At 34.3% G+C, this 14,246-nt stretch overlaps 1 protein-coding gene across 1 annotated transcript in view; it reads right to left on the bottom strand.

Annotated features, from left to right (window-relative positions):
* Positions 1-2,634, bottom strand: part of LOC106882866 (ADP-ribosylation factor-like protein 1) — a 30,809-nt gene extending 28,175 nt beyond the window's left edge. The window contains exon 1 of the mRNA XM_014933670.2: positions 2,483-2,634. Coding sequence (XP_014789156.1) covers positions 2,483-2,486 — 4 coding nt within the window. The 5' untranslated portion in view covers positions 2,487-2,634. The remainder of the gene's footprint in view (positions 1-2,482) is intronic.
* Between the last annotated feature and the right edge of the window lie 11,612 nt (positions 2,635-14,246).

The following is a 14,246-nucleotide window of genomic DNA, read 5'->3' as shown; positions in this document are numbered from 1 at the left end:
TTATCATCAAACTCAACTGGACGCCCTCTTCGATCTTCATCTTCAAGGCTGAAATCTCCACTTCTGAATTTTGCAAACCATCTTCTGCAAGTTCTTTCATTCAAGCATTCTTTCCCATAAACTGAGTGTATGTTTCGAGTCGCTTCGGCGGCAGAGTTTCCTTTTCTGTACTCATAAAGCATTATGTGCCTTAAATGCTCTTTGGATATTTCCATGTTAGAAAGGGTTTTAATCAAAGAAATTTTAATTCTATTATTCTGTAAAATAATATTTAATTAGTTTAAATGTACACAAATGCATAAAAATAATTTTTGATACCATTAGACATTCTAAAATACTATTAAATTTCATTCAATTTTAAAAAAGGTAAAACCGGACACAACTTATGGGATGACCTGATATATATTTACACTCACAAAGCTTTGGTCGCTCAAAGGTGTCACGCAGTGGGAATGAACCCTGAACCATGTAATTGGGAAGCAAGCTTCTTAGCACATGGCCATGCCTGCACACACACATATATATATATCTTTTACTTGTTTCTGCCATTAGACTGCAGCCATGATAGGGTACCGCCATGAAGTATTCTAGTCGAGCAAATCAACCCCAGTATTTTTTTTTAAATCTTGGTAATTATTCCATCAGCTTCTTTTGCCGAAGCACGAAGTTACTGGAATATGTTACGAAGCAGTGGTGGGGATACAGACACGTATATTAAAAGTAATTAAGTTTATGTCCAGTCACAAACTTAATTACTTTTAATACATTACTGCTCTATGCCTTAGGGAGTGCTTCTTTTCTGGATATGAAACATTGACAAGATATATATAGACATATACACGACAGGATTCTTTCAGTTTTCGTTCACCGAACTCACTCACAAGGCTTTAGTCAGCCGGAGGCTATCGTAGAAGACATTTGCCCAAGGTGCCATGCAGTGGGGCTGAACCCACGCCTATATGAGAGAGTTGTGATGCCGATTACGAGTATCAACAATAGGGCAGAAGAAAATATCTGAGCAATAATTTAACATATGTAGTCTAGCGAATTGAATTTTCAAAAATTTGGGTGAGCTGATATTAATGGAGTTACCTACCTTGCTTAATGTTTCTAGGTTTTTTAGACCTCAAGGAGGATTTTTGTCTATTAATTGCAAAAATTATCTCAGTTAAAAGCTTTTCAACTCACTATATTATACATGTCGACTACAAATCAATGAGGTTGATTACAAAGCGGTACCAACCGCACAAAAATCTATAGTTATGTTAGTGTTAGCATATTTAAATTTTAATTTTTTCGGCAAATACGGGAAACAACTCCAAGCACGATTCAGTCTTAGACCTCATCCCTAAAATGTTATTCATTGTGCTAATTTTGTCTTTTCCTCACCGCATAAAATATTTTCAATTATTCACTGCTCACTATATTATACATATGGAAACACTAAAATGTTTGGCTATACTTTGATCTTTCACACTTATCTATAAATATTGTGATTGTTAAACTCTCTTCGTGCAGAAACAATTAAGTATAATGATACTATAAAACCACTTTCTTACTTCGGCACGAGATATAACAACATGCTGGGACATAAGTGAATCGGTTGCAGTTTGGAATAAAAACTTGGATCGTAGATTGACAGTTCAATAACACTGACAAGGCAACATATTTTTTTATATAACTAAACGACTACTTGAAATATATTAGTAGTGTTAGATTACTCGGTCAATAAATTTAATTATTAATTTCTAATATAGACACAAGGTTACACATGTTGGGGGAGGATACATACAGTACTTGAGTGACACCACTCTATTCTATCGAACCCAAAAGGATAAAAGGCTATATTGAATCCAGTGAGATCTGAACTCAAAACCCAAAGAAACGTTAGTATCAAGAACAAATCTACGAACACCTCAGCTGTTACCTAATTAGAAATGGGATAGAAGACGGCAACAGACTTTCTCAACATACGTGTATTATAACAGCTAGGATGGGTTGTCAAGATATAAAGACATTAAATAAAATACGACTTTAGACGAACTAACATTTTAGAAGACTTGACTAAAAACAATAGCGTTGTATATTAACTGCTATTATCAATCTTGAATATAAATAAAACAACTAATATACAGGGAATTTACTTTCTTTGGGTTAATATCCATGTTGTTTTTCATAAGTCTATAATTACACCTCCAATAACCCAGCCTACAATTAGAAGATTTCCGCTTACTTTTTCACTTTCATGGCTATCACGAAGTAAATTAAAATGATAGTTAAAAATACGAAATAAAAGTAAAACTAAATTAAATAATTTTATAGACTACTTCTACCTAAGGATTCACACACGAAAAAACCCCACACATTTAGGTATGGAACTTGTTACATCAATTTAGATTGATGGTGTTTTCTTACTTCATTTCTATTGAACTACAAAGAAAAAAAAAATGTTCAACTTAAATACATTCAATTGAAAACTTACCCATTTTAAAAAATAAATACTAAGGTATTGTTGTTGTACTGAATAAAAGTAGTGCTGGCAATCCTCAAGGCAACACTACCCTTGCCACATCATAGTTCTCGCATAACTAAAATTGTCACTGCGCATGAATCTTATTTGTTGTCAGTTGCTGATGATTTGCAAATTGTGCAGATGGAAGGCACGAATTGACATAATCTAATCCAGATTTATTCGGACATTGTTAGAAATTTGGGGAGAGACAGCAAATGCGAGGGGTTTTCTGATTGATCTCAAGTAGATGAGACTCTGTTGGAACAGTCCATGTCATATATATTTATATTGTTTTATTTCCAAGACTGCTTTCTATACATGATCCAAATCTCATCACGTTTGTTCCTTCATTCGTCGCCCTTATAACAATATGAGAAAAAAAATTGTTATAACCCTTTTCTTTACTGTGTTTATAATAAGCAATGAAAAAAAAAATCATTATTAAATTCCTACAAAGCGGTGAGCCGGCAAAAATCATTAAAATTTCGATAAAAATGCTTCGCAGTATTTGTTCCGACTTTTTACGGGTTCAAATCCCGTCGGGGTTAACTTTGTCTTTCATCCCTTTGTAGTTAATAAAATAAAATGCTCATCAAGTGATATATTCTATTCACCCTCTCCCCTTAAAATTGCTGGCCTAAATTAGAAACAATCATTACTCCTATGTGGGTAATAATAATCGTTTCATAACTTTTGTAAACTTGCTTTCTAGGACTTGGTTTTAGTTGTTTTTTAATTTTGCGTAATTCCCTGCCATTATCGCAATTTGTTTTTTCATCTGTCCCTCTTGTAGAAAATAAAAGAAAAGGCTTATAATTGAATGTCCTCTTTCTTCCTTCTATATGTACTAATTCTCTAATTACTGCTGTAGAAACTGGAGGTGTTGAAGGGTATCCTATTCGAATTAGAGACATGGTAAAGGTGTTTCGTCTTTTCGGATTACCTCGCCGTAATGATGTTCAGATATCACAGAAATGGAAGTGGCTAGCATCATTCTAAAGGAATATGGGGCAGTGACGAGCAAAAACTAACCTGAATAAGTCAGAGTCTTTGAGGCTCAACAGCCTGAGATGCAAATGCATGCTGCTGGCTAGCATCATAATGCTGGTTTGGTCTGGACCTCCAATTAGATGACTCTTAATTTCTTTGCTCACTGCATCTAGGTCATCAACAGTTATGGACACAATATAATACCTTTTTAATTGACTAAAGCTTTTTGTTTTGTCTTTTTAGGATTTCATATCTCATCAGTTTTTTCTGTCTATGATCAAGACATGATTTTTCTCCCTTGTCTATCAATCCAATATCAAGTTTCTGGTGTTCAATCTTATAATCACATTGGATTATGAAGTCCTATTGTACCTTTACTCTGTCATTTTCTTCCACATCCTTTTCTTTGGCACATTTTTATACCATTTTCCCCTCTTTTCCAATCCAAACTTGTTACGTAGTTCCCAGTGAATCATTTTACCAACATTGTCATGCCTTCTTGTCTTTTTTCTCATTAATGAGTGTTTAAACCCATTTCCTTCATATACTCCTAGATACTTATAACTACTCTGATGTTCAAATTCTCTTATCTCAGTGTCTCTATCTAGGGTGACATATGTGTTTGATAGTTTTCCCTTGGTAATTGCAGCCTTGGTGCATTTGTCAAGCTCAAATGCCATTTTGATGCTATCACTAAATTCTTTGGCTGTGTGTAGGAGTGCTTGTAGTTGTTGGTCACTTTTTGTGAATAGTTTCAAGTCATCCATATAGAGGAGATGATTAACTGTTTTTTCCATACACTTGATATCCATAATTTGTTTCATTCAAGAAAATAATGCTAAGTAGAATAACAAAGGAGATAATGAAAGATTCTACAATTACAATGTGGTATCAAAAGTTCCTAGACTAGTTCTGTAGCACAACAACTGATGGCAGCATATGGTTTGTGTGCACAGTAAGAGCTAGCAGTGACCTTCACGAGACAGATTTAGCACCTGCAGACTACCATCTCTTCCTCAAGATGAAATTGCAGCTCAAAGATTGCTGTTTGAACACTGTTGTCAAGATTAAGAGTGAATTGCAGAAGATCCTCAACTCGCTTATGGAAAACAACTTCCAGGCTGGATTCCAAAAGTGGCAGGAATGCTGGGACCAGTGTATTGCTGTGCATGGCAACTATTCTGAAGGAGATGATGTTAAAAATCAGGTAAATAAGTTATTTTTTTACTAAACATAACTAGTCCAGGAACATTTTGAAACCATCTCATAATATTGAGTTGTCCAGTGTTTATATTTGAAGCACCAGTGTTGAGCTTCATGGTGTAAAATACAAAATTCTTGATTACTGGCAAAATTTTGAACATCTCCAAGCATTCCTTTATCCAGTTGCAAGGAAGACTATCAAAGGTCTTCTTGTAGTCTACCCAGGCCACTCAGAGAAGTTTTACCATGTTGTGACAATCTTCAAAGATTATTCTTTTAATTAACAGTTGATCTCTGCATCTGTAAGAACTATGTTTACATACTTTTTGTTCATCAGGGTAGATGTTGTTATTGAGAAAAGCATATATGTGTTCCATTAGGAAAGATGTAAAGATTTTGTACATTGTTTTAGGGCACATTATGGGTCTATAATCCTTAGGGTTTTTGTTTCATCATTTTTGGGGGGCAAAAAAGTGATACCATTAATTGCATTGTAACATGTTAGTTCCTTCTGTAAGTTTGTAAACATATTGAGTCAATAGTTTGGGATCTTATCCATACCAGGTGACTTTTTCAATGCAAGTCTGATATTTTCTACACTAATTTCTCCATATTTGCTCTTCTATAAGCTCGGTGTCCTTTTTTTGTTTATTAATCCATGAAACATCACAGTTATACTCCTTTACATCTGCCAAACTTTTCCTCCAGAACTCCAGTATTTCATGCTCTTTGGGGATTTCTATTTTGATGATACTATTTCCAGTATGCCAAAAGAATTTCTTTGGATTATCTTTAAACATGCTGTTATCTTTGAAGAACTGGGATCATTTTTTGAAGTGGCATATATGTGTAGATTTGGCCTGCGCTTTATGTTTTATATTCTCCACTACTTCAGCAAATTGGTGTTCTGACTTTATTTCCTATTTTCTCATTATCTTTCTTTTAGATGGTTTTATATTATGATCATTGTTTAAAACTTTAGCATTTAAGCTGACCATATCTAGCCAAAATACTCTTCCTGTTTATGTTCATGCTATGGTGAGAATCATGACACACCCTGTGAGAATGGAGAATGAAGAAAGTCTTGGATGAACTGTCCAACCAATGGAATATGTCCTATCCACAAAAAGTGAAACAACAAATACACTAATCTGGTCAGATGTAAACTGAGGTGAGAGACGATGGTAAAGGGAAAGAAGTGATGTACATGTTCATTACATCTACCTGACTTTTCTGGGATGGTTTCCTCTCAACCCATTTCCAGGTGAGCCTGGTCATTTTACATGTAGTCTCATCCAACTGGAGGTCCAGACCAAACAAACACCAACCATCAGCATTATGATGCTAGCCAGCAGCATGCATTTGCATCTCAGGCTGTTGAGCCTCAAAGACTCTGACTTATTCAGGTTAGTTTTTGCTCGTCACTGCCCCATATTCCTTTAGAATGATGCTAGCCACTTCCATTTCTGTGATATCTGAACATCATTACGGCGAGGTAATCTGAAAACACGAAACACCTTTACCATGTCTCTAATTCGAATAGGATACTCTTCAACACCTCCAGTTTCTACAGCAGTAATTAGAAAGTTAGTACATATAGAAGAAAGAAAGAGGACATTAAGTAGCAGTGTGTTTGACTGAGAGGAGAAATCACAGGGAGTTGAAAGGTGTCGTTTGTGAGTTTGTGAAGTCACAGGAAATTGTTGAGAGTTGTTTTGGATTGGTTACAGCTGTTGGCAGAGTATTTGGGAATACATCAAGTGGAGACAGTTGGTGTCTACCCTGTTCCATGGTACCATATATCACACTGCATTAGTGAAGAGCACTAAGGTGACATATACAGAAGCCATGTTATAAAAGTGGTGACGAGTTGATTCAAAGCTTATGGTGGTCATTAGCAATTCTTTAGGATACAAAAAATTCGTTAATTATGGAAGACCTATTAGCTGGCAGATTACAGTTGCAAAAGCAACCACAACAACAGCAACAAGACTTGTACCAACAACTACAACACAATAAGTTGCCGGAACTGATATTGAAGTTGGGAAACACTGCAAGTTTGTTTTCACCAGACGGTATAGCAAATGCTATAACTGAATTTAGTTATAACCCAGAAGAGGATATAAATTTTTTTGGCGTACTTCAGAAGATATGAAGAAATCTGCAACGGAGAATGCAATTGTTGGACAGATGATAAGAAAGTGAGACTACAAGTGAAATTTGTTTTGAGGAAACAATTGAATTGCTATCCAAAATGTTCAGCGATGAGTTCCCTGTTTAACACTTGTTAAGAATGTTTGAACTTAGAAGAGGGCAAAAATTTTGTCACTTATGCTGGAATTGTAAATAAAATGTGCAAAAAATTTTAATTGAAGGAATTATCTTCAGACATGTTTAAATGCCTCATCTTTGGTAAACAAAGGTTTGATTGTAAACAAAGATGCAGAAACACATGCACAGATTCTTACAAAACTAGAACAGGAGGACCAGAATTTAACCCTGCAGGCAGTAGCAGAGGAATGTCAAAGAATTATCAACTTGTGATAGGATGTGAAGAAAATTGGAGAAAAAATTTCTCTCAAGTACAGGCATGTTGACCAGGAATAAATAAACAAAAAAGAATATTACGGCCAATTCCATGCTATGGGCGTGGAGGTCTACATTTTAAGAAAGCTTGTCCATTTAAAATTCGGAAATGTTTTAGTTGTCAAAAAATAGGATATAAAAGCTTGCACTGCATAGTGAAGCAGAAAAGGTTGGAAAAAAAAAGTCTTCTAAATAAAGGTTTGCTTAACAGAAAGAAGGTGGCCAACGGCGTAAGTACCAGTTACGCACTGGGGTCGATGTAATTGACTTAATCCCTTTGTCTGGTTGTTCTTCTGTTTCATCTTGGCGCTTTTGTGCTGCTCTCTCTCTTTGGATATCTCTCCTTTGTGCAATTAGGTGCTCCTTTTCATTTTGACGTCTTTGAGCCTGTCTTCTTGCAGTCATCTCTCTTGTCTCACTTCTTGTGACTGATTTAATAACCTTAATGTATTGTTTAATCTTCTTGTGTCTAGTTCTTCTTGAGTGAAACTGGCTGTTCTTCGCCTTTGTCTCTCTGGCTAACCGTCACCTTTTATCTGATTCATTCTCCATAGCAGGTGGATGAGTATATTTAATACATTGGAACACAAACTTCAAAACAAATGAGTATATTTGTGTGTGTGTATGTGTGTGTACATTAGTTTGTTTATATTTCTATACGTAACCATGCAAAGTCCAAAATTACACAGGATTACATTAACGGCTTACACACAGAGACTTTTTTTTTTTCCAGCAATGTCTACATGTTCTCTGTCTCTGTTTACCGCCTTGGCAAAATTCTTCATTCATGAATATTTACAAACATCACTGTATCGGCAAGTATTTATAAATATTTATAATTACCTTCATTGTATATTTAGCTTTCTTTAAACAGACAATATTATCAAACTTTCTTTCAATAGACAATATTTTAATTCTATGACTTAAAAATTCCAACTTATTTACTTATCTTATATTCTATTAACTTTGCAACTTTTTAAGCAGAAAATCTTCCAGAACAATCAAACTTCCATAGAGATACAGAAAAAATAATTTTGAGGTGCTAAACTCTTATTTAGTTATCTTATATATTGTTATTAGTGTTTACCAGAAAAAAATCAGCACTCATCAAATGAAAATGTTGTTATTGAGAAAGAGAGAGAGAGAGAGAGAGAGAAAGGCAGTGTTCATCAATTAAGTGGAAAGGTCTTTGTTGAGAGAGTGAGAGGCGCTGTTTGATACCACTCCCTCTCTGATTGTTATTACCATTTTGTCTCTTCTCTTTTTTTACTCTTACACTGCTACTTCAGCATTGCATGATTTTGGACAAACTTACTAACAAGCCTATTATTATAATAGATTCTAAAATTTGAGCCTTTTGGATACTCTACTTAAGTTGGAGCAAAATAATGCCATAACAAACTCTAGAAGACATTATGGTCATTCTACTGGGTCCTTCAGGAATCAATGCAGTGCATGGGTAAATGGCTATATGCTAGCAGCTAATAGAACTAAAGTGGATGTGAACCTAGGGAGATGGAGAGGTGGATAGATAATGACTTAGTAGAGAGTTTTGAGAGACAGCAGACAGACAGTGAACAGGCAGTGGACAGCTGCTGACCCAAGCTGACAACAGCTGTCTGTTTGTATACTTGACAAAACTACATTATTGGATAACACATACATCAAAAATATGTGCTCAATGTCAGGTTCTCTCAGTGTTCCATTAATTGTATCGTGCAATTGGTTAGACAAGGGTCCTTGCATTTATAGTGTAGGGACTCCTAGCCAGAGATACTCATGTTTTTCAAGGATATGGGGACCAAAGGCTGGGGTACAACACAAGATACCTAGAGTCATGATTTGTCTAATTGTTCTGTATTATAATTCTACTGGATAAATTTTGAGAAACTCATATGATAATTATTGTATGAAAGTATTACAATGACTGCTAGAGTTTTCATTAAATGTTGGTGTGGCGGGGTTAGATTATTCATCATTGTGACTTTTCAGTTTGGCAATGAGAGCAGTGAATGTTTTGGTTTCTTTTACAATTATGTATTACTACCAAACTGAGTTCTCTGTGGTTGGAGTGGCGGGAAGGGACATGTCTCACTTATACATTTTATGTTGGCATAGTTTCTAAGGCTGGATACCTTTCTTAACACCAAACATGCAACAGAGAAATACTGAGGACAATTTATAATGGCACCATCACTAGAGAGGTTATCATGTTCTTGATAAGACCAGATTAAGAGCACTCATGACCCTACTCAGGACTGGATTTAAACAATGGGGGGGGGGTACTTCAAGTTTGGTGGGCCCCTTATACACAAGAATTAAAATCTTAGAAAATTACCAAATTTAAATCTCAAAACCCATCTGTTTCAAATAATTGAATTTGATGAGTTAACAGAGAAAGTTTAAATGACTGAACATGTTGCTTTATAGATACACTTTTTCAAAATTCAAGTTTTGCTTTTTACACATCCACTTGCAGTGTTTGACTTTTCTTTCATTGTGAAAAGTACAATGAAGGAGGCAAGCATGAGATTAGATTTTCTTCTTTTAATGTGAGTTACATATGTTTCAGAATGTAGAATAAGATAAAATGACAGCAAGTTATGCTGTTGTTGCTGTTCCAAAGGGTGGAGGTGCAATGGCCCAGTGGTTAGGGCAGCGGACTCGTGGTCATAGAATCGCAGTTTCGATTCCCAGACCGGGCGTTGTGAGTGTTTATTGAGCGAAAACACCTAAAGCTCCACGAGGCTCTGGCAGGGGATGGTGGCGAACCCTGCTGTACTCTTTCACCACAACTTTCTCTCACTCTTACTTCCTGTTTCTGTTCTGCCTGTAATTCAAAGGGTCAGCCTTGTCACACTGTGTCATGCTGAATATCCCCGAGAACTACGTTAAGGGTACACGTGTCTGTGAAGTGCTCAGCCACTTGCATGTTAATTTCACGAGCAGGCTGTTCCATTGATCGGATCAACTGGAACCCTTGACGAAAATGGGGGAAGTCTGCTCTTCCAGTTTCCAGTAATCCAGTAAGAGCAGGTGAGGCACTATGAGTAATATTTACTGCATTTTTGACTTTGAAGAGACTATATTTTTTACAAATCTTCACTACGTTGTCAAAACTATATCAGGGAAGTAAAGACTTTCTCTAAATGCTGTAAAACCTATAACATATTTAGAACACTGTTTCAAAAAAATTATCACTGTTCTCTTTGAGCGAATAAAAGACAAATTTAGGCGGGGTAAAATAGGTAAGACAAAATAAGATAAATTTGCCCTTTCAGTTCTCCAGAATTAAATTTGAAAAGAGTCATACACATAAACATCCATCCTTAGACATCAGAAATGCAATAGAATTTAAAATATCTTGGTGAAATGAAAGAAGATTATTGAAAAATAGCACATAATAAGAAATTAATGAAACTCAACTAAATCTAAAAACCCAACATAAAAATATTCTTTATAGTTTCTTCACTATAGCTTCTTCTCCAAAAATTATTCAGATATTTTATTAGCTACTTCAATTACAACTGGGTCAAATTTGAGGAAAAATTTCTTGAAAATATTACCTGTCACTTAAGTTTCAAACTCTCAACTTCAACAACAACTATGTAAACTATACCAACCAATTTTTACTCCCAACTACATAATCTATACTGACCAAATTTTACTGCCAAAGATGATGCAATGGTACAAAATTAGAGAAAATAACAAGAAATCATTATTCATTTTGCCCCAGTTACCAATTTTGTCCCACTTTCATATAGTAATTCCAAGTGTTTGACAGAATGACAAAAAATATATGAAAAAATAAGAAAGAAAAAAGGTTTGATTTAATGAAACATTTGAATATATATGCAATCATTCTAAAGCTGAAAAAGAATGCTTTTAACTGTTGAGAGATATAATCTTAAAATTAAAACTAAATTCAAAAGTTTTCTTTACTTACTTTATAAAATAAGACTGGTTTTCAAAGCCTCACTGAAATAAATTTAGAAGTAGAAATGAGTGTGTGTGTGCGTGTGCGTGTGCCTTTAACTGCTATTAGTGAAGCCAAGGTCAAGCTCGAGATTTGGCCTAGAGACAATAACATTTTTCTATCAATCTCTTTATCTTTATATACATTCATACTTACACACACACACACTTTCATACATTCATAAATACCTACATTTTCAGGAGTGTTCTGTTGTTTTCCTTTTCTCTGTTGTCCCAGGTGCTTTAGTGATTTTAATTAAATTATTTGGTGTCTCTAAGGTGGCTAGCATAAAAAAAGAATCCATTACATTTTTTAAGACATCAAGATACCTTTGTATATTGAAAGAGAGCCTCTTCATGTCTGATTGCTGGGAGGTGGGGGAGGCAACCTCCTGTATTGAGTGCTGCATACCCTTCCTAGCAGGGTTCCTCCAATATCTAGATGCCTGGGGCAATTGCCCCCTCTGCACCACTATAAATCCAACCCTGACCCTACTTATCTTTACTAGTTCACAAACCACTTGACAGAGTGTATTAGGTGTATTTTATTTTGGTGCCAGCATTAGTGAAGTTGCCTTGTACTCTGCAAGACAAAAAGAGTACTTTCTTCCTTACCTTCACTTTATGTTGTGTCTTTTTCTATGGGGCAATGTAACAAATAGAGCGGCAGAAGAGAAGGCATCTGTGAAAGATGAACTAGGGTGAAAAGGAGAAAGAAGTAAGAATCTAAATGAGGAAATAGAATTTTAATGAGGTGCATGCATTAATTAAGTTGGTTTGAGTTCCAATATATGTGTGTGTGTAGATAAAGGAAGAATGAGAAAACCCAGTAGGTTTAAATGTGATGGTTTATTCAATCTGTTAAAGAGCATTAACATGGCAAAATTGCTGAATACATCTTGAATGATACTGTCAGAGAATATACATATGGTTTCTAATGCAGGTGGTACTTGGATAGATCAGGAAAACAAATATGTGACATGTTCAAAAACATTCCAGTCATGACCAATCTGTTATTTTTATATATCAGGTTCTACTTTGTTCAATGTGCCCTTTCCTTTTTGCAAGGTAGTATGATGTGATTTAAGAGAGATTTAGCTTAGTATTTTCAGTAGATCATGTGACTATGTACTGACTCTTTCATTGATTCATCTTATGTCTGTCTGTCTGTCTGTCTGTCAGTCTATCTATTTATCTATCTATCTATCTATCTATCTATAGTTATATTTTGTTATTTGTGTGCATGTGTGTTTCTGTATCTTTCAACATATAGACAATGCAACAGGTTAAAAAAATAAGACTTTCACTTTGATTAGAAGAAGGAAAAGAGAAAAAGTTGTTGTCAAGAGAGAAATACAATGAGAGAGAGAGAGAGAGAGAGAGAGAGAGAGAGAGAGAGAGAGAAAGAGATTGTGTGAAGGAGAGATAAAATGGTAGTGTTGTCATTATAGTAATTAACAAATTTTGTAACTAACAAGTGCAAATCTGTCAACACAATGCAACACACATAAAAAAACTGTATGTATGAATTTATAAAATATATATGGATATCTTTTTTGGTTGTTTGTGTGTGTGTGAGAGGGTGTTTCTCTGTCAATGTAGAGACAGACTTTGAAAAAAGACCTTTGAGTAGAAGATAGAGAGCAGAAAAAGTTGTTATTGAGAAATACAGTGAGAGAAAGAGTGTGTGTGTGAAAGATAGATCGATAAGTAGTGTTGTTACTATAGTAACTAACAAGTTCTGATTAAAAATACAGGAATTTTAAGTGCAAGTCTGTCAACACAGCACAACACCAACTTCAAAGAAAGGTTGTATGTACGTATATAATATATATAGTTTTTATCTTTTTGGGATTGTTTGTTTGTTTGTGTGTGTGTGTGTATTTCTATGTCTTTCAACATTTAGACAACACAGACTAAAAAAAAAGACTTTCATTTTGAACAATTTATGAACGTATGTGCATGATTAACAAATATTTTTACAGGTAGCATAACGGCAGGCAATGACCTAGTTGACTAATAATAAAGAAGTGAAATTGAACTAGTGTGTGTGTTTATTATTGGCGTAATAGCTGTCTCACGTTACAGCAAAACCCAATTTACCTCTATATCTATCAAACACACAACACAAGTTAACTTGATGTTAAAATTTTGACCATTCTCTCTGATACTACATTATATGTTCTAATCCATTTTAACAGAAAATAGAAAGTTGAACCAATAATAAAGACAATGAATGAAAACAATTGATGTTTCATAATGCATTTAGTAATATTTTCATGCCACTTATGCTTAAATAGACTAATCTAGGTATCTAATATTCTTCTGCTTTTGATATATTTGATATTATTGGATGTATTTTATATGACTTGAATAAAAATTAAATACAAAATTTCAAGATAAAAACTTTACACACTGAAAGACAAATGAAGTACAAAATATATAAGTTCATAGGGGTAATTTTGAACAACTGATATTTGTGAACAATCTGAGTTATTGACACAGTTCATCAGAAAAGCATAATACATTTCATATTTGGTTCCTTTTGCATCAGCTTTCAAAACAAAATTGAAATTATAAAACAATTGTGGAAGTTGTTAAATCTTGTATTCTCTACTATCTATTTTTAATGAATGACACAAAACATGAGCTTGGATTCTGAGCAAGCAAATGAGCAACAAATTTGGAAGTTAATTATAATTACATTTTATTTTTCTGAATATTCAAATGTTGTAAGGAGCAAGAAAAATAATTGTTTGTTTAATTTTTACTTCAAATTTGTCATTTTCGAAAATGATTTTATAATAAAGTTATTTTTCCAGCCTATTCAGAATACCAAACTCCGTTATCTGATCTTTTTTTTTATAAGAATATATTTTTGAATAAGTAACGAAAAAAAAAAACTGTATATAACTGATGAAAATGCAAAAAATAAAAATAAAACAAAATAAAATAAAAATCAATATTTCTTAGTGGAGAT

The sequence above is a fragment of the Octopus bimaculoides genome, chromosome 6 (assembly GCF_001194135.2).
Source record: "Octopus bimaculoides isolate UCB-OBI-ISO-001 chromosome 6, ASM119413v2, whole genome shotgun sequence".
Lineage (NCBI taxonomy): Eukaryota > Metazoa > Mollusca > Cephalopoda > Octopoda > Octopodidae > Octopus > Octopus bimaculoides.
Note: the sequence above shows the minus strand (reverse complement) of the source record. Positions and strands in the feature narration are given on the sequence as shown.